Raw genomic sequence first — 27,079 nt, 5'->3', positions numbered from 1 at the left:
GGTTGATCTCTCAGAAGGCCCAGGATGCTGGGAGGTTGGCAGTGGCTTCTGAAGTCAGAGGCTGTCCACACAGGTGAGAGGAGGCTCTTCAGGGCCCCGCCAGTCCCTCACTCCATGTCTCTGCCTGGCCAGCAGGAGCTGAGGGCTAAAGAGAGAGCACTGTATCACCTCTGTCTGCATCTAGTGTACAGCTCCTTTGTGGGAGGCAGTCTTCTCAATGCAGCACATCTGGTTCGGAAAAATGAGCCACTTGGGTCTCGCCATTACACAGCAGTGTGTGTGTGTGTGTGTGTGTGTGTGAGCACTTCACATATTGTGCATTTGAAAACTTGGAGGAGCCGGGTGTGGTGGCATACACCTTTAATCCCAGCACTCGGGAGGCAGAGACAAGTGGATCGATGTGAGTTCGAGGCCAGCCTGGTCTACAAAAAGAGTCCAGGACAGCCAAGGCTACACAGAGAAACCCTGTCTCGAAAAACCAAAATAATAATAATAATAATAATAATAATAATAATAATAATAATAATAATGAGGAGGAGGAGGAAGAAGAAGAAAGAAGAAAGAAAGAAAAAGAAAAAAAAAAAGAAAACTGGGGAGGGGCTCTGGGGATTAAGAGGACATTTGCAGTCCCGTCATTTGGGGAAACTTGTCTCCTAGTGTATGTTCTCTTCTGCTGACTTTTCCTCCTCCTAAGTTCAGTTAGTAAATGGAACGCTGTTGCTACACACAGGTGTCTGATGGCATCTGAGCCTGACTCAGTTGTTTGGGATGGTAACCTGTGTGCCAAATCCAAGAGCTGGGCCACTGGCTGCTCTTGGGGTAGGTAGGTGGGCCCAGTCAGTCCAATTCTCATGAGCTCCCCTCCCTCCAGCCCAGTGTGGCGCTCAATAGACCAGGCTACCCCAAGGGGGAAGAAGACACTGGGCGGCAGCACATGGCCCCTGGCCTTCTAGCCTGCTGCTGATCTCTGAAGCTGGTGTCTGTGGGAACCTCCATCTGTTTGGGCTTACGCACTCTGTTTTCCCAGGATGGCCTGGGATCTGTGTCAGGGTTGATCCATACTTTCTGCCAAACACCTAACTCCCAGGACATCAGAATGAGGCCCTATGTGGAAACAGGGCCGTTGTGGGTCTAATTCATGATGATGAGGGTCCTTCTGCCGATTCAGCAGAATTATTTTAAAGAGGAAAGAAACATGAGAAGGGTCCCATAAGAAGACACCAACAGACTTTAGAAGTGTACAGCTAGAAGCCGCCAAATGTTCGACTGTCTACGAGACCTCAGAAGCCCAGAAAAGGCAAGCTCCCCATTCAGACATCAGAGGGAGCAAGATCCCCATGAACAATTTGAGGGGGAGATCAATTCCTTCTGTAGGCAATGGTGAGCTTGTGGAGATAAGAGAAAACCTGCCCATCAGTGCTCTTACACCATGTGGGTTCTGGGCCTTTTGCCCCAATGAGCCATCTCACTGGCTCTAACAATAACCACTGTTTTACGGCTGATAACACTGATGTCAGAAATGCCAGCACCTCCATGTTTATTGCTCCTCTGCTCTCAGTAGGCAGGTAACGGATTCAACGTAGATGCCAATCAACAGATGGGTGGTGTCTGCACACAAGGGGGGTTTTACTCAGCTTCAAGGAAGAACAAAATGATGTCATTTGTAAGAAAATGGATGGAACTGGAAATCACTCTGAGTGAACTGAGTCCATCTCAAATAAATATCGTGTTCTCTGTCATGGGTAGAGTCTAGCTCACACAGAGAAGAAAGTGGGAAGAAATAAGGGGGAAGGATTCTCCAGAGGGAGCAAGAAGACAGAACGTGATGGGCGTGTATGAAAGCGTTGCAATAAAATCCTTCATTTTGTACAACCAATATACACTACTTAAGACGCCAAGAAACTGGCTAGAGCTGGGGAATGTTGCTCCCTAATCTTGTGTTGCCTCTTGGTGGTGAGACCTTTGTCCTAGCTATTCAGTGATGGCAGGCCCCAGGCTCCCCTGTTCCCTCTAATGAGGGTAGCTGAGCTGGCTGTAGTCACCCTTTTCTTTCCATATCTTGTAGGCTCCTTCATCCCAAGCCTGCCTTGGCTTCCCTGGCTCACAGGTATCTGTCTGAACCAGCTTCCTAGATCTGTGCCAAGTGGGGCCTGGCTTTCAGCTGTTTTTCTCATTAGTTGTTTTCCTGTCTCCTGACTGCTCCCTGGTTCCTTAGAATCCTGTGCTTGTTTGTTTGTTTGTTTGTTTGTTTTCAATATAGCGTGCATAGCCCTGGCTGTCCTGAAATTCACTCTGTAGACCAGGCTGGTCTTGAACTCAGAGACCTGCCTGCCTCTGCCTCCCAAGTGCTGGGATTCAAGTTGTAATACTACCATACCCGGCTGAGCATCCTGTCTTACTTGTACTTACCCACAGGCTAGCACAGAGTATATATGTCACAGTTCAGGCCTAGCACACGGTTGCTTTAGCAGAGATGGTGGCATCTACGTGGCCCGGTTCTAGCCAGGATCTGTCTTCCTGTGTCCAAAATGAACACCAGGTGAAGGTTATAAGATATAATAGGATACGAGGGCCAGGGGCTGAGTAGCAGTGATGAGCTGCCCTGAGAGAAGGAAGCCTGTGGTGTTAGTCCTAGGAGTCCCGTGGGACACGGCCAAGGCTTTGTAACATGAAGCGTTATCCTACCCTAGTCATGCAGGACACTTCCAGTGTGTACTAGTGGTACAGGGGTTAAGATGTCACCAGTGCTGGCCTGGAATTCCTGCACTTGCTATTTCCAGGGGCTGGGAAGTATGAATTATTCCAGGAGCTTCGCTGCAGCCATGACTACATGGTCTTATTAGATAAAGCTGTTGGCACTCTTGTGCATTTCTTGTTTTTCTTTTGTTGTTGCTCTGTTTTTTGTTGTTGTTGTTGTTGTTTTGTTTTTTTGTTTTTTGAGAAAGGGTCTTATGTGTAACTCCGATTGGTCTGGAGCTCACTATGTAGACATGCTAGGCAGTCTACCTTCTGAGTGCTAGGATTAAAGGTATGTGCCATCACACACTTTTCTAAAAGGTGTGGTGGGTGGTATACATGTTTTCTGAAATTCCAAACCTGCTCTGGAGTCTTCCATTCCCAGATTGACCAGTTCCATTCCAGGACTATAAAAAGATCTTTCTGAGGTTGTGTGTGTGTGTCCAAGAGAGGCTGTAAAAGAGAGCAGCCTGAGTGCATAGATGGGCAGAATGTGCCGACTATGCAAGCTACTGCAAAGGGAAGAGTGGAAACCTTGTGGTCTCCAGAGATCTCCCCCTGTGAAGATGGTGGCTCTCACCTGCCTTGGAGCTGGCAAAGCTTCTAGCTTTCCCTTGTCTCCATGTCCCCAGTTCTTGGCTCTGGAGCATTCTTTGACATTCAGAGCGTGACCAGGAGCCACACAGGTGTGTTCCAGAGCTGAGCCCAAAACAGCGCCACCCTTTATGGGCTCTGTTCTCAGTGTCGTATTATCAGAGAATCCTGACATTTCTAGAAGCTGTGGAGGAACTTGGTCCATACAGCCCTCTGTACCGTTTACCCACTGAGGGTGAGCTATCTCCATTGAGCTGTGTGTCGGCCACTGGAGCTCTAAGATACCTTTGGGACAGACCTTGTAGGTACATGATGTGGCCTTAGAGGACTGACCTTACCCAGTACAACTTCTGTTGGTTGACATAAGCTAGGGTCATCTGGGAAGAGGGAACTTGAATTTTTATTTTTTATTTTTTTATTTTTGGTTGTCCTGCACTCCCTTTGTAGACCAGGCTGGCCTCAAACTCACATCAATCCACCTGCCTCTGCTTCCCAAGTGCTGGGATTAAAGGCCTGCGCCACCACACCCAGCTGGAACTTCAATTTGAGAGAAATGCCTGCATTAGATTGGTCTGTGGGCAAGTCTGTCGGGGTATTTTTTTTTTTTGGTTGATGATTGATGTGGGAGAGCCTAGCCCAGTTCTGTGTGGTGCCACCTCACCTCAGGGCAGGTGGTCCAGGGTTGTATAACAAAGCAAGACGAGTAAGCTGTGGAGAGAGCCTTGGCTAGCGTTCTATTGCTATGAAAACACACCATGACCAAGACATCGTCCTTTTCAACCTTGTAAAGGAAAGCATTTAGTTAGGGGTTTGCTTACAGTTTCAGAGGGTTAGTCCACTATCATCATGACAGGGAGTGTGGCAGCGATCAGGAAGGCATTGTACTGGAGTGGTAGCTGAGAGCTTGGCATCCTGATCTGCAGAGAGAGGGAGGCACCTGGCCTGTCATGGGCTTTTTAAACCTGGAAGACCAATGATACACCTCCTCCAACAAGGCCACATCCACTCCAACATGGCCACACCCCCTAGTCCTTCCAAAGGGCTCATTGACTGAGTACCAAGCATGCAAATATGTGCATCTGTGGAGGTCACTGCCAATCGTACTGACACAGGGAGCAAGCCCAGTAAGCAGCATTCCTCTATGATGTCTGCTTCGGTCCTTGGCTCCAGGTTCCTGCCTTGACTTCCCTTCCTGATAGACTATAAACTATAAACTAAAATAAACTCTTTCCTCCCCAAGCTGCTTCTGGTGTTTAATCACACCAATGCAAAGCAAACTAGGATGACTCCAGGCAAGAACTCGGGCCTAAAAGAATGGCATGCTGGCGGCTTTACCTCCAGGCCTGAGAGATGTGCACACTAAGGTTCTAACTGCCACCCCAGAAAGGAGGACAGGAAGTTAGATCATGGAGGAAGGAGGATACAAGGTTCTGTAATCTCTGCATCCCTGTCTTTGTCAGGATCTCTATATAAGGGCTAGCCTGGCGGCTCATCTGGGGAGATTTAAGGAGGCAGAGGCAGGGGGATGGGGGAATAATGTTCTGGAATTCCTCAAGTGAGTGGGAAGAAAAGCAGCTGCCTTGGGACCCCAGGATAGAGTATACCGCTTGGCAGCGTGGAGAAAAAGAGGCCAAATGTGCCAACTTTTGAAGTTTGTTAGATGGAAGGGGATTCTCGGGATGCCTGAACCATTATCCTCCAAAAGAGATCCTCCAACCTCCAAATTATCCATGCAAAGGTCCCTGCCACAAAACTCACCTGCTCTCGGTCACCTCAGGCACCTGGCTTCCCAGTCAGGGAAGCCATTATGTGGAAGGCTATGCTCTGACTGAGCTGTGGCATCTCCAGGACAAGGGACCTCAGCTGGCCCAGCAACCATCTGTGGCAACTGTCCTGTCTGCTGATCACTGGCATTCATTTCTTTTGTTTCTACCCTCTCTTCCCGCAGCCCTACCCTCCTGTCCTTTTCTCCTCCTGCCCCCTGGCTGAGTCTCTCTGCTTCCTGGCTGCTTTGACTTCCCTTCCCTTTTGCCAAGGAAGCCCCAGATGTAGGAGACAGAGCAGCCTGTGCACTGCCACTCGAGATGTGTATCACTGGATGCTGCGCTTTCAATCTCTGGGAGTTTCCCATCTCTAAGGAAGTCCCTAGTTCAAAGTCTAAAGGTTTCTTTCAATTCTGGACGTTATGTCTCTACTGCCATGGAAGAGAACGCCACCTCTGGAATGTGTGCCTTTCCCCCAATTTGGGATATTGTCAGTAGACTATTCCAATGGGGTCAAAGAACCTCCGCAACATTTCTGGTCTGGACAGGGCTAGAAAGGTGATGGTTATGATGATGACTCTGCCTTTGGAGTGCTTTTAGTCCTTCCAGGCATACCCTCTTGCCCCACAGGCTGGGTGATACCTGTTTTATAGACTGACAAAGCAAGGCCCTCCTTGGGATATGTGGCCTCTGGTTATCAATATGAGTTGGTAGACTGGGGCACAGTATATAGCCAGATGGTCTGACTGTGGCAAAATCACTGAAGACTCCAGATCCCAATACTTGAATGTAGGGTTACGCAGATAATGCAGGTGGAAGCAATTTGCACAGGTGTGAAGCACTTGCTGCCACAAAGATCATGCGTCACAGTCCCCTGCCCCTCTCTCTTCCTGTCAGAGCTAAATGCAACCCCTAACTTCTCTGGGTAGAAGGAGTAGACACTCGCCTGACGCCCCATCCCTTTGATTCTCCCTCTAGACTGTAAATTCACCTGCCATCCAGAGTGCCGCAGCCTGATCCAGCTGGACTGCAGACAGAAGGAGGGCCCTGCCCTGGATAGACGCTCTCCAGAAAGCACCCTCACCCCGACCTTCAACCAGGTAAACAGGGGAGCTCATGGGCCAGGCTGCAGAGCAGCCCCTGTGGGTGACACAATTCCATGTACACAGCTGTTTCCTGGCCGGCCGGAGCCTCAGACACACCCTTCCACGGGGCTCTGGGGAAAGTCTGCCCTGTAGATTTCTCCATGCAGTCTGTTTGGCCCTGGGCTCTGATCCAGGAACGGTGGGAATGTGATGAATCCTAGAGAAGCTTCTAGGAGGTCTGAACGGCCTTGATGGGCCTGAAGCTCCATGCGTCGTCTTGCCTTTAGACCATAGATCCTTCCAGACTTCTCAGACCAACCTTCAGAGGGGCTGGGTGTGGTTCTTTCTCTGCTTGAACCACTGGGAGTGTGGAGTCCTCGGAGGCTCATGATTCTGAGCTTTGCAAAGCACACAGATGACAGTGGATCTGAACTATAGTGTTTAGAGTGCGGGATGCAAACAGAGGGCTGCGGATCGATTATTGCATTAAATGTTTATAGACTATCTATTATGTATCAAGTGCCATTGAGGGGAGGCATAATAAATGATAACATCAAAATGATCTACAGAGGGCTTACATTCTGTCAAGGGCCACCAAAACACAACTGACTGGTAGATACTGGGACAGGTATGTCATTGTTTCTGTCAAGAGAAAAAGAAAATCAAGGAGGTGACATTTGACATGAGCCTTTTCCTGCTGGTTGAGGGCTTGCTGGTCAGGGAAGTAAAGAGCATCCTAGGACATTACCCATCCAGGCCCAGGAACACTGGTGACCGAGTGATATAGCTAAAAAATATGGCTCTTTCCTGTCCTGTGCTTACAGCAAAAGGAAGGGACGAACTCTGAATCCAAAGAGAGAAGGCACCCAGGCATTATGGAGAACTCGTGAGCGGTCTCACGTCCCCACGGTCTCCCTGCGTGTGCTCCACGGTGCTCCAAAATGCGGCGTTCCCGGTCCCCTTGTTGTCTCCGTGCCTTCTCCATGAGAAGCATTCCTAGGAAACAAGCATGCTATGTGCTTTCACAAACCAGTGCTAAGTTGTACACTGAAAAAAATTGAGATTCCACCCTCAGTCTTTGGAATCTTGGCTAGTCCAGCATAGCCTGTAGTCAGGCCTCTGGGTACCACCAGGTCTACACGTGAGACTTGGGAAGCAATGAGTGGTGCAGATTTCTGTCTTGTGGTTTTTTTCTGGTGTTGGCAATGGAACCTGACATTTGCTAGGCCAGCGCTTTGACTGTGCCCTACCCTAGGCAGTCAAGGGATGACACTCTTAAAAGGCGGTGGACAGGGCGAATAGTGCAATATTTCTAAAAGAGTATTTTTTTGGATTGTTTTTGTTTTTGTTTTTTGAGACAGGGTTTCTCTGTGTAGCCCTGGCTGTCCTAGAACTCACCCTGTAGACCAAGCTAGCCTTGACCTCAGAGATCTGCCTGTCTCTGCCTCCTTAGTGCTAGGATTAAAGGTATGTGCCATCACCGCCCTACCCTAAAAACACGTTTAAACAACTATTTACTGCAGTTTTTCCTTTCTCTTTGGGCACTGTCAAATCTCTTCATTTTACTCCCAGCCCTGACCGCACCCCATCCTGAACTCCAGTTCCCCACTACCTGGATCTGCTTTTAGGGGTCTCTCATGACTTCACCTAGGTAGACACTTAATAGACACAGCCCCCACATGGCTGAGCTCAGGCCCAGGCCTCTGCCTTAATAGATCCTTAGGAAGATGGCAAGAAGTTAGTTAGTTTATCCAGGCGACAACAGCCAGGTGAAGGAAAGCCCCATGCTGTCTTCATATGTAATAGAATCCAAGCTGCAGAAGAAAGTGATTTGCGCCCCTCCCCCAAGACATCTGGCCATATCTGGAGATGGTTTGGCTCATCAGCTAGGATGTAGTGCATAGAGGCCAGGGGTTCTGCTAAGCGTTCTGCATGTTGCAGTATGACCCACAGAAAGGCAGTATGACTGCAGCTGGCTCCAAATGTCAGCTCTGCTGAGGCGGGAAAGCCTCTGTAGGCTGTGGGCCAACTCCCAGGGCTGTGGACAGAAGGCTGGGAAAGGCCTGGGTTTACAGCACACACACAGTCTCTTTCTTAGAACGATGACCAGGAAGGGCACTTCCCAGTGGTGCACCAGACAGCAGAGCTCTGTCCTCGTCTGGCTAACGGAGTCACATCTGTGTATCACAGAAACAGCCCTGCAATGTCACAGAGCCGTAGGAAACCTCGCGGTACCAGCAGCAAACAGCTTGTGTGGGTCCAGGTTGCTGGGAGCTGTGGCATGTGCCTTGGCTGGCGTGGCCCTAGCCTTCAGTAGAGTACCCCCATCAGGCTCTGTGGGGAGAGCCAGGCTCTGTGGGGAGAGCCAGGCCCTGATCCGGGTTCTCTGCCCCTTCTAAGATGCCTGTTCACGCTGCCTTGGCTTGGATTCTGTTACATATGAGGGTGGCATGGGGCTTTTCTTCACCTGGCTGTTGTCACCTGGCCAAACTAACTTCTTGCCATCTTCCGAAGGATTTATTGAGGCAGAGGCCTGGGCCTGAGTCCAATGAGGTGGGGTGGTGGGGTGGGGGCTGTGTCTATTGTGAGGTCTCATCCTGGTGGCATTTCTCCTTTTTGCTATGTAAGGGGGAAAAGTGCATAGGTTTTTCAACAGCTGGAGAAAGGCAGTCTTACATGAATTTTCATGTATCCCCCTGTACACACATGTACAGATGTATATGTTTGTGCATGTGTGTGTGTATGTGTGTGTGTGTGCGTGTACATGTGTGTGTGTATATGTGTGTGTGTGTGTGCGTGTGCATGTGTGGTACTGATAATTGAAGCTTTGTGTACTCACACAGGCACTCACAATCCACCTCGAAGCTGCAACTCCCAACCCTTCCTTCAGTTTTCAAAATATGACTGAGAGCATCCTACAGATAGTATTTGGCCTTCGCCTTTTAAGAGCAGTAATGGCCAGTTTCTGACTACCGCAGCAGAGAAAGGAAGAAGGGAAGGCAGAGGCGGGAGGGGCGGGATGGCTCACTGCCCTCGCCTGCAAACTCCTGAGGCCGTGTGGTCCCCATCCCTCCCTGGGAAGGCATGGTAAAGGCCTGCCTTTGCCAGCCAAAAAGTTAGTAGTTTCCAAGTCTTTCTTGGGGAATCGTGAAGCCTTGGGTGCCTTTTCCTTGGGCACCTCAGTGTGAGCAGACACCCCTCCTGCATGCCTACCCAGGTCCTGGCTTCAGACTCAGCCTGTTTGCCAGAGAATGCCAAATGCTGCCCGATGAGGAGCAGGGCACATTGCTGGAGCAGCTGCAGTTCTTTCATTTGGGGGGAGGGGGTGTGCCCTGTAGTGTTCTATATTTCTGGTGGCTTTAAAAGTGTTCTCACTATGTAACCCTGGAGATGAAAGCCCTCAGGGGCACCCCAGTGTGCCCACAATGAAGCATCCTAACCCCTCCATTGCTTCTGTGAAAGGCTCAAGAGAAAACGCTGTGCTTGGATACGCTTTGATTTTCATCCTACCGTGCTCTCCAGAACCAGACAGCTCTGGCCCTCTGGCTGTTGACACACTTTTCTTGGGTGCAGAATACACACATTAAAGAGACAAATCTAAGCACCCCCGCCCCCGTCACTCAAATCCCTTTCCTCATTTCTTCTACCCAATAGACTCCCGAGTCCCCTTCTGCAGAGGCCAGCCCCTCCCGCGGCAGCTCCCAAGCCACAGGACCTCTCTTGGTACATTCCTGCTGGGGCTTTTCCTGGCCCCAGCGCTGTTCCACATGACTGCTGTTTATTTCACAGTTCTCTTTGCATAAAAGCATTTTAACATTTCTTCCTATTTATTTGTGTGTGTGTGCTTGTGTACCATATATGTGCAAATGTATGTGTGCCATATATGTGCATGTGTGTGTGCATGTGTATGTGCACACAGGTACATAACGTGCATAAGTGGAGGCAACTTTGAGCATTGCTTCTCAGGAGCTGTCCACCTTGCTTTCTGAGACAGTTTCACTGGAACCTGAGGCTCGCTGGCTACGCTAGGCTGGCCGGCTGGCCTGTGAGCTCCAGGGGTCCACATCCTCAGTGGTGCGATCACAAGCACGTGCCGCCACACCCGGCTACTTACATGGGTTTTGGGGATCAAACCTTTCAAGTGGGTAAAAGTCCACCCACTCTTATGACAACCAAAACTATACCTAGATATAGTCAGATGTCCTAAGGGATGGGGTAAATCGCGTCCTTTGGTGACCTGCTGTTCTAGAGGAAGGTACACAGAGATCCCAAGTATTAGATCCAAGACAAAAACCATAGCTCATGTTCTCATGTTTGTGTGGCAAACTCCATTGTTGGGTGCATAAATACAGCTGAGCTATCTCCACGCAAACACTTGCATTCATTTGATTAGCCAAAGAGGCCTAAGTCATTGTGCCTCTGTGTAGGTGACCCTGTTCCCTTTCACCCAACAGACAAATGCCTTTCAAATCTCCAGAGTGGATCGACCTGCCTGATGGCCTTTCAACCTAGCAGGCTTCTGTTCCCTTTCTGCTTCCATTCCAACTGCAAACACTGACAGACATACCCCTCACCACTGTCGTTCCTTATTAGCGCCCTGCAGCAGCTGAGAGCCGACTTTGTTTGTGGGAGTCCCCAATCTCCTGACTCCTGGGTTTAAACTACCTCCCATAGCATGCTGTCTCCATTCCAGGCCTTGCCTTCCCAGGCTCTTCTGAAGAGCAGGTGCCGCTGTCTGTGTTGAGCTCAGGACTACCACACGGGGGAGCCAGAGAGGAGGAGGAAAAGTGTCTGAAAGGACAACAGTTTTTTGTTTTTGTTTGAGGTTATTTAATTTATTTTATTTTTTAGATTTCTTTCTTTTCTTTTCTTTTTTTTGAGTCAGGGTTTCTCTGTGTAGCCTTAGCTATCCTGAATCACTCTGTAGAGCAGGCTGGCCTCAAACTCAAGAGATCCACCTGCCTCTGCCTCCCGAGTGCTGGGATTAAAGGCTTGCGCCACCACTGCTCAGCTAATTTTTTTTTTTCATACAATAGATTTTGATTATATTCTTTGTCTTCCTCCAAACTTGTGTGTCCTACTTAAGGTCTTGGCTCTGTCACAAAGATACCTCGTGGATTTTCTCAATCAATTGGAGTGTGTGTGTGTGTGTGTGTGTGTGTGTGTGTGTGTGTGTGTGTGTGTGTGCGTGCATGTTTTTCCTGGTGTCTTTCTGTGCAAGTAATGGGCCTTAAGCATGCTGGGCAATGGCTCCATCACTGAGCTACACACCCAACCCTTGATTTGTTTGTTTGTTTTTGAGGCAGGGCCTTGATACAGAATCCCACTGACCTGAAACTCAAAATCCTCCTGCCTCAGCCTCCTGAGTCCTGGAACAATTGACTGTGGCACCTTACCTGGCTATACTACTGTGTTTTGAAGCCCCATTGCTGGGTGCATATATTTTTAGGTTATTATGTCCTTATAATTGGCCACTTAATCACCATGACCCAGGTAACAATCTGTAAACTGAAATACTTTCTGATACTACATAGTTACGAAACCTTTGTTGTTGTTTTGTTGTAAGGTGCTGGAAATTGAACTTAGGGCCTCCCACAGAGCAGGCAAGTGCTTTACCTCTGAGCTAATATTCCCAGCCGTACACTTTCTTTGAATTACTGTAAGCTTAGTAATTTTTTTAACTGTTTACTTTTTTTAAGCTGTTTACTTTTTGTGCATGAGTGTGCGCATGCATGCATATGTGGGGTGTGTGTGTGTGTGTGTATGTGTGTGCTGCATGAGCTAGAGTGTCTGGGTCCACACCCATGCATACATATGAGGCTAGTGTAGGGTGTTTGGTAGCTTCCTTTCCCACTCTCCACCTGAAGCTAGCCATGGATGCTGGGGTGACTGATCAGGGGGATCTATTGGCCTCCACTTTTTAATGCTGCGGTTCTAGTGTGCACAGATATGCCTAGCTTTTTCCACTCATGCTGGGGGTTCAGACTCAGCCCCTTATGCTTGCAGGGCCAGTATTCTTACCCACTGAGCCATCTTAACACTGCTTGTGTCTTCCACAGCCATGCATTGTATAGCAAGAAGGACATGTTTTGAGAAAAGGGACTTGTAAGTCTGTCAAGGTCATGGTCTGTGCTGACTCAAACCTTGTTGGCGTAGCTTGGCTTGTGGTGTGTGTGTGTGTGTGTGTGTGTGTGTGTGTGTGTGTGTGTGTGTGTGTGTATGTGTATACACATTCCTTCTGCGTCCCATGTCTGAAAAAGTCCATATTTCATCTTTGTTTTTCAGTTGAAAATTCTAAACTGAAAGGTGTTTTTCTTTTATTACTTCAGTGACATTATGCCACTATTTTCTCTCTTGTGGGTTTCACCTGTAAACCTTCTGTTCTGTGTCCTGAGACATCTGTATGTGACACACTCGCCTTCTCTTGCTGTGTGCATGGTTCTCTCTTGTTTTGGTTTTGTTGTTTTGGTTTTTGAGACAGGGTCTCTCTGTGTAGCTCTGGCTGTCCTGGAATTTGCTTTGTAGACCAGGCTAGACTCGAACTCAGGGATCCACCTGCCTCTGTCTCCCAAGTGCTGGGACTAAAGGTGTGCACCACCGCCACCACCTGGCTAGCTCTTTAACTTTTGAATGATTTGAATATAATGTGCCCTTTGTTGCTGTGTGTTTCTTTTGCCTGAGGCTCATTCACATTGTTGGTTGTGTGGGCTCATGTCTTCATCAAAGTTGGGGAAAGTGCAGGCATTAATTCTTCGGGGTTTTTTGTGCGCTTTGACTCCTTTTCCCTGGAGGATTCCAGTTACATATGCATCATTTGGCTTTTCGTGTTTGTCCTACAACTTACTGCCTTGGTCTTTTTGGATTTCTTTTTCTGTCCATTTCCTTAGGGCAGTTGCTACTGCCGTGTCCTCAAGTTCACCAATCTTTTCTTTAACAATATCTAGCTTTCATTAATTCCATTCAGTATTTTCCTCATCCAAGTTACTATAAATATCATTGCTAGAAGATAGACTTGGGGGCTGAAGAAATGGCTCAGTGGTTAAGGGCACCACCTGCTCTTCCAGAGGTCCTGAGTTCAATTCCCAGCAACCACATGGTGGCTCATAACCATCTGTAATGTTATCTGATGCCCTCTTCTGCAGATAAAGCTCTCATATACAATAAAAAATACAATAAATAAATCTTAAAAAAAAAAAAAAGAAGATAGACTTGGTATTTTTAGATATATTTCATGTCTCTACTTAATTTTATGAATAAATACAAAAACATATAGTGGTTTTTAGTGTTTTTGACTAATCCTAGCATCTAAGGTATAGATTGGTTTCAACTGATTGCATTTCCTCTCCATTAAAGAAAATACCACACTGCTTGTTTGTACTTCTAGTAATGTCTTATTGGATACCAGACATGTCAAATTATGCTTTGTTGGGTGCTGATATTTTCATAGCGCTGTGTTTCTATGCTTGACCTTAGCTAAAAGTGATATTTTCATATACTCATAAATATTTTTGAGCTTTGTCCCGGTATGTATGTACTCTGGGCACTTGAAAATAGCTTGACCCTTTTGGGTCTTGCTTTAAAGTCCAGTGTGTCATGCTGGAGAGATAGCCTAGTGGGTCGAGTGTTTGTTGCACAAGCTTGAAGATTTGAGTTTAAATCCATAGAGGCCACAGAAAGATGGACATGGTAGTGTAATCCTGTGCACCTATGGTGAGGCAGCGAGTCCGCAGAAGCTGACAGCAAGCATCACATGCAGCAGTGGATCAGAGAGACCCTGTCTCAAAGAGTTTGGGAGGACAGGATAGACACCGGAGGTTGACCTCCACACATGCACTGTGGCATGCACACACACACACACACACACACACACACTGCATACCTTATCATACATACTTGAACACACGGGGGAAATAGTAGTGAGAGACCCAGCACCTCCATCTGTGCCCAATCCTTAATGCTCCTCTCTAGTTCATTCTGAAATTAGGGGAAAGTGATTCATCTTGGAACGAGTTAATGTCCTATAACCTGACTAGAGTAGCTTAATGAGTTAGTGACCAAGCAATAAGTTGATATAGATGGCATCTTCTGCCATGCCCTGTCCACCATAGGATGGAGGTGGTTCACCACCTGTAGTTTGTGGACACTAGCATGACTGTTGGAAAATGGAGAGAGTGGGGTCCAAGATCCAACCCAGTCTCTCCTGGCAGACTTGGAAAATGAGGGAGCAGGGTATGTTAGACCTACCTGTTCTTTCAGCAACTGTTTCCTTGGTCTCCATGTTCATAATTTAGCCTCAGTTTCTGTCCTGACTCCTTTCCTAGAGAAGGAAGTGAGTGCTTCTCCAAGGGAGTTTCAGAAATAGCCACTGAGTGCCAGCCCATCCGTGTGCTGAAGGAAAGCCAATTCTCTCTACCCCACTCTGGCTGCATTTGGCATACCCTGTGCCGTGGCGCCTGTATAGATCCCCTGCCACTTCAGAAGAAGAAGCGCTACCTAGCCTGTCAGCAATTCACCTGCACCCAGAGCCTTCCCTCGAGGACTTCCCAAGGCCGCTGTGCCTGTGCCAGGAGCCTGCCTCTAGAGCAGGATGGAACTCCAGTTCTGCTTCCCTCAAAGCTTGGGAGCCCTGGAGGCATTTTCTCCTCGCAGCCTCTGAACAATGCATTTTCAAGATGGCAGGTCATTCCGCAAGTGCTGAGGTGCACGGCAGCAGGACCTTCCTGTGGGTCAGAGATAGCACCATGAGAGTTGTTGTCTCACAGAAAGCCACATCACCCCAGATGCTAAAAGATTAGCGCTGCACCTGAGAGGCACCTGAGGGAGAAGTTTGCTGAAGAGAAATAGCCACTGGTCTCTAGTCTCATAAAAGGACAGCAGAGGGCACAGACCTTAGACCTGACCCCAACCTGATCTTGAATTCTTCAGGGTGTCTGCCTCTTGGTATGGGTGACTAAGTTAACACAACCATACTCAGTGTTGATATGCATCCAGGCTCTGTCAGAGCTGTTAGCCCGGCAGTCAAGTAAGAGAAGTGTGGTGTGGGCTAGTGTCTCTGAGAAAGTGAATCTCGTGTGAGTCTAAGCTAAATGGTGTACAGATGCTTATCTTGTAAGACAGGAAGTCATCTGTGGAAAAAACTGAGCTCTCTGCCTTACACAGCCATGTCATGCTCAGAAATGCCACCCCGGGGACCGTAGATAGTGGTCTTAAGATTCAACCTAAATAAGACATCTGGGAAATGATGCTTCTGAGGAAGGTGTGGGATGTGCGGTCATCACTGGGGAACAGGAAGTAGAGAACAGAGGAAGAGGGGTGTGTGTGTGTGTGTGTGTGTGTGTGTGTGTTTAATACATACACCTATATATGCATTCATGTGGTGGCCAGAGGACAGCTTCAAGGGCCATTCTTTTTTTAAAGATTTATTTATTATTATATATACAGTTCTCTGCCTGCATGTATAGCTGCAGGCCAGAAGAGGGCATCAGATCACATTATAGATGGTTGTGAGCCATCATGTGGTTGCTGGGAATTGAACTGAGGACCTCTGGAACAGGAAGCAGTGCTCTTAACCTCTGAGCCATCTCTCCAGTCCCAAGGGCCATTCTTCAAGAATGCTATTTGCCTTATTTCTGTGTGTTGGGGATGACATGTGTAGAACGGTATGTGGAGAGCCCATGCATGTGTGTGCGTGTACTTGGAAGTCTGGGGACGGCATCAGATCTCTTAAGGTCATTTTCTACCTTAAATTTTGAGACAAGGTCTCTCACTAAACCCGGAGCTCACTGATTCAGTGGACCGGCTGGCCAGCAAGCCCCAGAGACCCTCCTGGTTCTGTCTCTCCAGCTCAGGAATCACAGGTGCATGACATCACACCTGACTTGTTCTTTGGGTGTTGGAGTTTGAACATAGGCTCTCGTGCTCATGTGGCAAGCCCTTCATTGACTGAACTGTCTCTCCAGCCCCTAGAAGAAGATGTTGACAAATAGATAAAATAGCAAAAGTGAAAGGATGAGAGGGAGGGATGGCTGCAAGTCAAATTTTGCACGGCTGTGATGAGGGAACTTGGCTGTGGCTGCAGATAACTTGCAGGCCAGGCATCAGCGGGAAGGGCCTTGAGGGACCCACTCTAGAGTTCGGAATACAGTGTCATCGGTGGAGGGAAGACAGCAATGGTAACAGGATGTTACTAGGTTTGAAATCTCCGCCTCAGTTTATGTGTCTTTAAAATACTTTAGAGGAGTCGGGCGTGGTGGCACACACCTTTGACCCCAGCACTTGGGAAGCAGAGGCAGGTGGATCTCTGTGAGTTTGAGGCCAGCCTGGTCTACAAAGTGAGTCCAGGACAGCCAGGGCTCCACAGGGAAAGCTTGTCTTGGAAAACCTTTAGAGCAGCAAGGATTAAGCGAGACCACAAGATGTGTAAGGACACAGTAACATGACACATAGCACTCTTCCTAGATTTTACTGCTAGAAGCAGGACCCATCTAATTTATGTCCAAACCCAGACACTTGGGAGAAATCGTTGTTAAATGCATGAATGGACTCACCGGGAGTTGATGTTTGAGTGGAAGGTTTCGTGATGGAGAACACGGTGGGTTGAGCTTGATCTTGAGAGAGCAACTGTGACAGTAAGGAGGGGTGGGGAGTGTGGAGGAGGAGGGGGTGGTGACCAAGGAAACTTTTAGAAGGCTGTGAAACTATGCAGGGTGGAAGAGATGAGCAGGTGGAGGGTCAAGTAAGAAATAATGAGCTCAGTTTCAGCCTTGTTAAAAGTGAGGCTACAAAGCCAGGAGCGGTGGCGCACGCCTGTAATCCCAGCACTCAGTAGGCAGAAGCAAGTGGATCGCTGTTAGTTCGAGGACAGCCTGGTCTATAAAGCGAGTCTAGGACAGCCAAGGCTACACAGAGAGACATTGTCACAAACAAACAAACAAACAAACAAAAACCAAGAGTAAGGCTACAAAGCCAGGAGCAGTGGCGCACGCCTGTAATCCCAGCACTCAGGAGGCAGAGGCAGATGGATCTCTGAGATCAAGGCCAGCCTGGTCTACAAAGTGAGTCCAAGACAACCAAAGCTACACAGAGAAACCCTCCAGTGATGGGCTGGTTAGTTCTTTGTCAACCTGACACAAATTGGAGTCACTTAAGGAAGAGGAACCCTCAACTGAGAAAATGCCTTCATCAGATTGGCCTGTTGGCAAATCTGTGGGGCTGTTTTCTTGATTAATGATTGACATGGGAGAGCCCCGCCCACTGTGGATGGTGTCACACTGGGCCTAGGTTGTTTAAAATAAAGGGCTGAGCAAACTAATGAAGGCAAGCCAGTAAGCAGTGCTCCTTCGTGATCTATGCTTCAGTTCCTGCCTCCAGGTCCCCGCCTCTAGGTTTCCACCTTCAAGTCCCTGCCTTTAGGTCCCTCCCTCCAAGTTCCTGCCTCCAGGTCCCTGCCTTTAGGTCCCTGTCTCCAGGTCCCTGTCTCTAGGTCCCTGCCTTTAGGTCCCTGTCTCTAGGTCCCTGCCTCCCGGTCCCTGCCTCCAGGTTCTGTCCTGGCTCCCTCTGCGATGGGCTATAAAGCTATAAATGCTTTCTTCCAAAGTTGCTCTGGTTGTTGGTGTCTTGTCACAATAGTAGAAAGGCAACTAAGATAAATAGGTATTTCTGGGTATACACAAGGCTGCTGCATGTTTCTGCCCAGAGCTGCTTGGGAGAGAAAAGTACAAGTGATATGTCTGTCAAAGGTGATTGAGGGCTGGAGAGATGGCTCAGTGGTTTAAGAGCCCTGTCTGCTCTTCCAAAGGTCCTGAGTTCAATTCCCAGCAACCACATGTGGCTCACAACCACCTATACTGAGATCTGGTGCCCTCTTCTGGCCTGGCGTGCAAGCTCACATGCAGGCAGAACATTGTATAAATAATAAATAAATCTTAAAAAAAAAAAAAAAAGGTGATTGAAACCATTGGCATAGATGAGACACTAGTACACTCCCCCACACACACTGGGAGCGAAGAGACAACTGAAGAGACACAGTGGAAGGTAAGATAGGCCGATGGGGACAGCAGCCCCACCTTGTTCATGAGGGACAGTTTCAGTCAGTGCTGCTACCATGACAATAATCGTGGGGCTAGCCCACAGGGTGGAGTGTAGAGTTGGAGGGCAGAGGGTGGCACCGAACTCCAGAGGGTTGATTTGTCTCCACCATTAGCTAACCAGCATATATGACTAAATGGCAAATTATTAAACTGCCTGATTCTCCTCCCCTCCGTAAACCAGCTACTAGCAGAGCTCCCTTGTGTGTTCGTTGGAGGGACTCAGTGAAATGATGTACATCTCGCAGGTGCAGTATTAATAAAACGTTCACTTCAAAGTGTGCGTTTGGGGCGTGAGAGCACATTACCCCAGTTCCTGGCTTCTGTTGGCAATGGTGGGTCTTAAATAGCTCTCATACCCCTCACCTGGGCAGAAACTGGAGGCCCACAGTTCAAGATGCTTTATCAAGTGGAGTTGGGGCTAGGGAAAAAAAAATACCAGCTCCTGGGGCTAGAGAGAAGGCTCTTCCAGGCGTGTAGGTAGTGTGCACACCCAACACACCCAGAGCACGCCAGTTCCTGCCTCCTAGTGCCCTTGCTTTTCTAGAACATGCAGAACTGCAGCGTGGAGCTGCCAAGGGCTCTGGCCTCCTGTCAGGGTGACAGGTGAGACGTGAGGAAAGCTTAGCATCATGTCGCTCATCACCTGACACTGAGTCAGGGAAGTGGGGCCGTTCATCACTTCACTGAGACTTTCATAACCTGCACGGTGCAGTGGGGGCTCTGTACAGAACACTTTGGGTCCAGGCCCTGTTCCTGGCCCTGGGGGCAAGAGCAGGCAGTTTCCATGCTTTGTGGCTAGCCCATTAGAAGCTTAAATCCTGCCACCCAAGCTCTTTCACGTCCCTTCTGTTCCCAGAGCCAATCGATGTCACTACGGTTCATCATTCGATGTCATGGCTCCAACTAGATGCTCACAACAGACAGGCTTCCTCCCTTTCAGACTCTAAGGCCTCCATCACGATTCCCTCACCCCGCCTGCGGTAGAAGCTGCTCAGCATGCTCTATTTGGTATGATCATTGCAGGTTTCTTTTCATCCCCTGGGAGCCTGCCTTCAGTCTCTCCTTTGCTGACTTCTTACTCCTGGCCTCCTTCCAAGCCTGGGTCTGCTGGGGCGGGGGGGTGAAGAGGAGTGGGCAAATGGGATCAATAGTGTAACTAGGAGTCAGGAGGGTTTGGAAGTAAAGTGCGCTGTGAATGGACAAAGTGCTTCCATTTCTTTTCACCTGTAACATGGGCGCACTACCTGCTCTCAAGATTATAGAGCAGCCTAAGTGGGAAGTGTGGGTATCAAAGGTCCTCTGACGGCCCAGTGAACCTCAGCTTTCACAGCCTATGGAGCCGCATGGAGCAACACTGTCTAAGAAGCCAGCGTCCGCTGACTGAGCATTTCCCCTCAGCTCTGCCATCCCATGCAGCACTGTGCACAAGAAGGGGCTTGTGCCGGCTCCTGGGAGGCTTGCACCTGCTATTTGAGAACCTTGTTATTAGCTGTGTTTGAGATCACGCCGTGTGAATGTTGTGCCTCCACAGTGGTACTGCAGAGCTCTCTGAGGGGACCCGGAGGACACCATGTGGGTCACAGAGGATCTGAGGCCTGTGTCTCCCCGCGAGTGTTAGGTTGCTCCGTTGAACCTGGGGATTGGCTTATTAAAAACTGTGAGGTGTTTTCTAGCTGGGCAAAGAAGGAAGGAGCCCTCTGAGCCTTCATCCTGCCAACATCAGACTTGGAAGTGGATCCCGACCTCCTTGGCTTGAACCACTCACTGTCTCTGGCAAAAGCCTCCCAGCCCCGTGAAGATCTTTGTGAGCAGAGCCAAGCCTACCTTCCAGCCCATTCCAGGGGGAGGGGCCTCCTCTGACTCCTAGCAACTTTTCCTTAGTCCCCTCACCCTACCCCACTCCCTAGCCTTCTGTCTGTCTGCCTTTACTTTATCTTCTTTCGAGGGAGAGGGAGCTAGTAACATTGAAGGTTCTGGGTTGACGGCACCAGCCCAGGGTGCTGTTTATCTACTGGCTTCTCTACGGGAGGACAGAACCTAACTAGGCTGCAGGGTTGAAGCCCTGAGCACCTACAGATGAGGCTAGGGATGGGGAAGAAGGCTCCTCACAAAGTAACCACTGCTTAAAGCAGAGTCTGCAGCTCTGCATCTGAGGTGGGGGAGTCTAGCCCTCTGCAGGCCTGAGCTTCCTGAACACTGTATTATTTCAGAACTCTAAGAACAGCCACAGAGTCTAGGGTCCTGATAGCCTCCTCTATCCCTCTATCCCTCTCCAGGCCATCCCTGGGGTCCACAGACCATCAGATCCTTAAGCGTGGTTGGTGCTCTTCAAAGCATCTGCTTCCAAAGGCTGTGCTTTCATTTGCTGTGGCTTCAGATTCCTCTGCATTTAAAGATGGCAGAATGCCCACCAGCCAGTCTCATCACAGCTGATGGATGGAATATCACGGTGACTCAGAGCAAATAGATCATAGGGTCACAAATCTGATCTGACCTTATCATACATGGCCTATTTGTATGGCTCTAAGCTTTGGTTTCCTCATCCATGAAATAAAAGTAACGGTCTCTAGTTAATGTTTAAAATTAATGGCAGACTGTGTGCCATCACCCAGCACATTTAGTTGTTGCTCAGACAATGGTAACCCAAACTGCTGTCAGACCACTGTGGCCTGGAAGGATCCAGTCCCAAATTTAAAAAAAGTGTTCCTTCAGCCCTCCTAGTCACTGGAGAATTAAATATAGGAATGACTTGACCTGGCAAAGAGCCTCCTTCACCAGACTGCCAGGAAAATGTGTAAATAACCTGGTGCTGTCTGCCGCCTCTTTGAAGGTGGGGTTCTACAGATGGAAGGCTGGGTCTGCTCCACGCAGCATCACTTCGCTTGGGACTTGCAAGTGCTTATTAGCCCGTGCGGTTTCCTCTGGCCTTTTCAAGTTAAAATATTACTTCTTCTCCAGGCAGGCCAGATAATGATTTCCCTCTCCAGTTGCTTCTCCAACCACTGGCTGTCCTAGCTCCCGGAAAGGGGAGGTGGGGGGAGGACAGTGAGGTGGAGGCGGGAGGGGGGGGGAGTAGATGGGAAAGAAAGACAGTGGAGGGATGCACCTTCACTCCATAGCTGTCACCACAGCAAGTAAGAAAGGCTGCTTCCCGAAGGAGGAGGAAAAGGCAGAGGGAACTGTCCCCCTCAGGTCTATGCTGGTCGGTCCCTATCCTGGCATCCGTACCAGGGATCCTTGGCACTCAGCTGGGGGAGTGGGATGATTGACAGCTAGCAAGGTTTTGGGGAACCTTGCGAGAGGAAGTGGCTTTAGAGCTGCACCAAGCAGTACAGGAAAGGAGCTAGGAGGGAGGTGTAGGGGTGGCTCAGTCGTCAGCACACAGGGCGGGGAGCCAGCAGGCAGGCACAACAGCTCAGGACCGCAGATGCAGCGGTGCTAGAGGGAGGAGCGCATGGACCCGGGGCCCCAAGCTCTGCAGGTGCCAGGAGCCCCAGGGAAGGAAGCGCAGGCTGCCTGTCTGGCCATTGCCCACTAGCACCAGCATCTGAGCACAGAACCGGAAGGGTCCCTGGCACAGCTCTATCCCTGCATGCCGATGAGCTCAGACTCGGGCGGGGCCCAATGACTGTGGACAGCAGCATGAGCAGTGGGTACTGCAGCCTGGACGAGGAACTGGAAGATTGCTTCTTTACGGCCAAGACCACCTTTTTCAGGAACCTCCAGAGCAAACAGCCTTCAAAGGTAAACCGGATGATTACAAGCGCCTTCAAGGGAGGAAATAAGCTCTGTGGTCTATCTGGAAAACTGTGGCATCCTCCCTCCCCCAGGCAGAGCCATGTGCCAGCAAAGTGGTTTGGGGGGTGTTGCGCAGAATGGCCCGCAGTACCCTGATAAACCCTTAGACGGGTCGGAATGGCTCTCTAGGAGCTGGGCACCACACTGATCCGTGGAAGGCTGCGAGCTCGTTTGTACTTAATGGGTAACTGGGCACCTTCTCTGTCTCAGTCCCCTCCCAGTTTGAGTTTACCACTTGTACATGTGAAGGAGATGGCGCCCAGGCCCTCAGCAGATACAAGTTGAGACTTCCGTGTTGTGTGTGGCTAGAAACCATTTTTAAAGCCTAGTCTAGCAACTTTGCAGAAGTCCGGGCTGTGTTTTGAGAAACAGCCTTCTTGCCTAGGCTGCCGTCACACTACCGTTTTAGCTCCTGAGTAGGCTTGGGCAATTAAAAGGGGTTGTGTGTTTCTTAAACATGCTGGCCTTAAGATAGCCAGCCAGGCTGGCCCTCTGGCTGTTCTCTCATGGATGCCCACAGAGCCTCACTCACTGCCACATGTATTGGCAGGGGCAAGTGTCAAGTTTACTGGACTGCTTAGGCAGCCAGATCCAAGCCAGGACTCAGCACTCGAGAGGCCTCCTACTAGGGCCCATTTGTAGACAGACGTGAATGGCTGAGTTTCACAGGTGTATAGCAAGCTCATCATTAGGGCGAGTGGGCCTTTATCACTTAGACTTACCCTCCCCCAAAACTTCCCCAAGCCTATCTGGGAGCCTCCTTTGTGAATAATTCATCTTGCCTGGAAGCCCTGCATTTGCCGAGTTCTGAGTTTAGGTAAATGCACTGAGCCTTCCCTTGATGAGATGGTGCCCCCGAACCCAAAGATGGCTTGTGATTCTATATTTAAAGTAAGCAACTCAGACACATAGAGCCAAGTACTTGCTTTTGTGGGTAGAGGACCAGGGAGACAGTAGTTCCTGCTATGGATAGGTAGGTCCTAGACAGAAAAACATCATTGCAGAGGGGAAGTGTCCCACCCTCTCTTGGGGTTCTGGCTTGTGAACCCCTTCTCCAGTCTTGAATATGTCCACAATTGTAACTACAAGTGGAATTGTGAGGAGTCATGGGAAATACTGACGAGGGCATGGGGAATTTGAAAAGCTTTCTAGGCCATTCTAATGTACAACTGACGTTTCATTGCTTTAGCAAGTTTTGTTGCTGCCTGGGAAGAAATGGTTCCTGTTTTTAAAACAAAGTTTAGCTGCTGGCTTGCTTCTCACTACCAGGCTGGTCCCGGAGGGTGAAAGTTTTGCATAACTGGTGTGAGAAAAGGGGGCACTGCAAGAGTGTCTTTCTCCTTGGACGTTGGAAAGGGCGATTGTTTCTGGTATTCTTGGGGAGAAATGGAAATAGCCTTACTACTGAGAAGGGTCTAGGAAGGGCACTGGTTTTCTCTCCCCATTCCTCCCACCTCTCCCTGTGGGGAGATGGCCTGTTCCAAGCCCAGACATCCTCCTCTTTCCAGTCTCCATCCCTTTGTAGCAATTTCCCAGAAGAGGCTCTCCTTAACTTTGTACCTTGACTCCATTATGTGTCTTGGGTCCTTTGAATGTTCCTTTACCATTTTGTCAGTGTCTGTATTCTTCATAAGGATAGGAATCTCCTCTAAGAAACTCATTTGATAGGAAACACGATGCTAGACAAGACAGTCAGGGGTAACTAGCCTATGGAAGGGAGGGGAGAGGGCATGACCCAACTTATCCTTGAGCAGTCAGGACTGTGGTAAGGGACAGCTTTGCTCAATACTAGCCTTGCCTTTCGCTCCCAGCGCACCCAGTGGCGAGGTGACTGGGATCTAAAGTGGCCCCCTGGCTCTGAAGAGGTGTGTGGGGCCAACTTACAGCGGAGACTGCTTCCTCCAAACTTTATGATTTTTTTTTTTCTTATCTCAGTGGTATTCTGTTTTTTTCCTTTACTAAATTTCTCAGCTCTGCCTTCTCTCTTGGAGTCATTCTGGAAAGGATTTCAGAGTTGACTGCCATATCCTGACCCCACTGTGACCCCCCTAAGCAATCTTTCTCTCCTGCTTGAAGAGAAATTGCATTTGAGCTCCTACGAGAATTGTTCCCTTTGTCTCAAAGGGAAGGGGTGCGTGTTTCCTTGACAGTTGGAGACTTGGATCCCCTTGGGAAAGGCCAAGATTCTTCTATAAATAGCCCTGTCAGGACTACCTGTGTCAGCTGCTCAGTCTGTGCCTGGTGGAACAGAACTGCAGGGAAAAGCCACTACAATTTGGTGCCATCCCCCGGGAGTTTTTTCAGCCTCTTTGGTGGGAGTGGGAAAAGCACAGCAAGGAGGGAAGGGGCCAGCCCTGGGCCCACCTGCTCTTTCCTCTGCAGAGATGGTGGCTTCCTGCGGCAACGTGTTAGATCTCAATCAGGCTGGGGACCTTTTGAGTCACACTAGTCAAGTCTCAGGGTGCTGAAGTGGTACTTCATGGATACCCCCATGTTTTCTGGGTCATACATGTTAAATGGAACTTCTGATGGGTTGAAGGAGAACTGGCCTGAGAATTCAGGGAGTTTGCAGTATTTGGGATGCTGGAGTGTCTGCATGGTCAACAGATCTAGGTCCTCAGGACTCTGGGACCCCAGCAGGGCATCAAGGTGGGGGTTCTGGGGAGACCTAGGGCCTCTTCTTGAACAGTGCCGCGCTTGGCAGATGGAGAAAATGAAGAGAGAAAGGTGGGAGGGCTTCACCAGCGTGTATCTGGTGAGGTGGGGCTTGCACTAACCATCTCAGACTCCTGTCCAAACACTCTTCCTGCTGGGTGGGTGACTAGAACAGTTAGGCTTTGTCTTCTCTGAAAAGTCCTAAACAGCCATTGGCTGGACACAGCACTGAAAGACCTTTGCCATCTCCCCAGGGCACCTGAGGCACTCTAGCCCAGTGGACCTTGACTCTATGCACAGTGGCAGGAGGTCACTGCAATCTATTGTTTAAAACTTACTTTCGGGTTTCGTCCTTTTTGTTTGTTTGTTTGTTTTTCAAGACAGGGTTTCTCTGTGTAGCTTTGGCTGTCCTGGACTCATTCTGTAGACCAGGCTGGCCTCGAACTCACAGCGATCTGCCTACCTCTGCCTCCCGAGTGCTGGGATTAAAGGTGTGCGCCACCATCGCCCGGTTTTATCCTTTAATGGGAAGACCTTACTTGCTGAAAAACTCTCCTCGTGTGTTTTTCTCTGCGGACATGGAGAGCAGAAGGCGGGCTCTCTGTATGATCAGGACTATATTTGAGCACACACTGCTCCCCAGTGCCCCCATACCGGGCTTTCTCTGGACTGCCTTGAAGCCCTTAAATTCTTTTTGTTTAAGGAAAACACCAGAAGGAAGCAGGGTACATGGTACGGTACAGGGCTGTATATAACTCCTGGTTCCATGCCTGCTTTCTTCCATTGCTCGTTGCCTGCAACAGGGTCTGTGGTACTCCAAGAACAGCAGGCATCCCTGACAACCCTGAGACCAGTCAGAGAGATGCCCGTCTCCCTGCCATCAGCAGCCTCAGGCACAGTAGCTGCCCTTGAGCATCTTGGCATTTGAGAAAACACTCAGCTGCTCCCAGGGACTCTGTCCCAGAGGCTCGCCCTGGCCAGGGCCAGCCGCAAATGGTTCTTGATACTGGTGTTTAGGAATGTGGCCTCTGCTCTAACCCTTCAGGTTGTGGCCTCCTCCAGCCTGTGCCAGCTGTGCTTTTCCCTGAGAGGATGCCAGTCCTGTGAGACCAGGGATTTGCCCTTCAGGCCAAGGCAGTGGTGTGGCCTTGGTTACAGAGGCAGGTGTAGACTACCAGTAGCTGACTGTAGTTGCTACATCTTCTCTCATCTAGTGAAATCAGGAAGGATTAACTCTTGTGACACTTTAGTCACTGAGTATAAGTTTATTTCCCTTTACAGAGAACTAAAGTGGTAGCAGTCAAGGGACTGGGGGACTCAGAATAGCACATGGGAAGTTCTTGTGAGCCAGGTCTGATAATGTTTTATTTAAAAAATAATAATTTCATACATGAGCACTATATGTATATAACTTTCAGTTTTTACCCTTCCCTGCACCCTCCTCTTACTCCTCCTGTAATTGCCCATTCCCTCTCAAATTCATGACCTCTTCTTTGTTGTCACACACACACACACACACACACACACACACACACACACTAATATAGCCTGCTGAGTCCATTTAGTATTGTTCATATGTGTATTTGCTTAGGCCTGACCACTTGGGATTGGCTAGCCTATGGGAGCTTGTGCCTGGAGAAGACAGTTTTTTCTTCTCTCAACAACCACTAATTGCCTTCACGTAGGGATGGGGCCTTGTAATATTTCCCCCATTCATGTTGGCACATCAGTTGGCTTTGCAGTTGTACAGGTCTTATTCAGGTAGCCATATTTTGAGACAGCAAACCCAGCGCCTGTGCGCACAAGGCAGGAACTCTACCAGGAAGTTACACACACACACAACTTACCATTTCAACTGTTACTAAGTGTACATCCAGTTCTGAAGCAAGACATATGATATACTGTTGTCCAACCATAACCACACTCATTTCTAGAACTTGGGGGCACTGGGGTTTGAACCTAGGGCCTTGGGCATGATAAGCAGGTGCTTTGCTGCTGGGTCTGCAGTCCCAATCCCTAGGACTTTTTCACTTTCCCAAACTGAAACTCCTTGCCTGTTTAATTACTCCAGGGACCAAGTAAGTGTGGACTCTCCCAGCGCATGTGTCCTTGGGTCCATCCTACTCCAATGCATAGTGTTTTCAAGGGAACAGCATTGCCAGAGGTTTTTTTTTTTTTTTTTTTCCTTTTCAAGGCTAAACAGTATTGCACTGTAGGTATGCACCACAGTTTACAGACCCATTCTCCCATCAGTGGACACTCGGGTTGCTTCTTCCTACGCTGTGTAGCCCGCTTTCATTATTTTGGATGTGTGTCCAGAATTGGAACTGCTAAATCCTAGGTTAGTCCAGGTTAATCT

General features: G+C 49.1%; 1 protein-coding gene across 3 annotated transcripts in view; it reads left to right on the top strand.

The window, feature by feature from the left end:
* Positions 1-27,079, top strand: part of Rassf5 (Ras association domain family member 5) — a 65,796-nt gene that overhangs the window by 25,299 nt on the left and 13,418 nt on the right. For 2 of the 3 annotated variants that reach the window (XM_051147343.1, XM_051147345.1), the window contains exon 2: positions 6,072-6,193. In XM_051147343.1, coding sequence (XP_051003300.1) covers positions 6,072-6,193 — 122 coding nt within the window. Of the gene's footprint in view, positions 1-6,071; positions 6,194-21,696; positions 22,012-27,079 lie in introns of those variants that run through there. The other variant, XM_051147344.1, reaches the window with a different exon arrangement.

The sequence above is a fragment of the Acomys russatus genome, chromosome 6, assembly GCF_903995435.1.
Source record: "Acomys russatus chromosome 6, mAcoRus1.1, whole genome shotgun sequence".
Lineage (NCBI taxonomy): Eukaryota > Metazoa > Chordata > Mammalia > Rodentia > Muridae > Acomys > Acomys russatus.
This window is presented reverse-complemented; position numbering and strand designations above follow the sequence as displayed.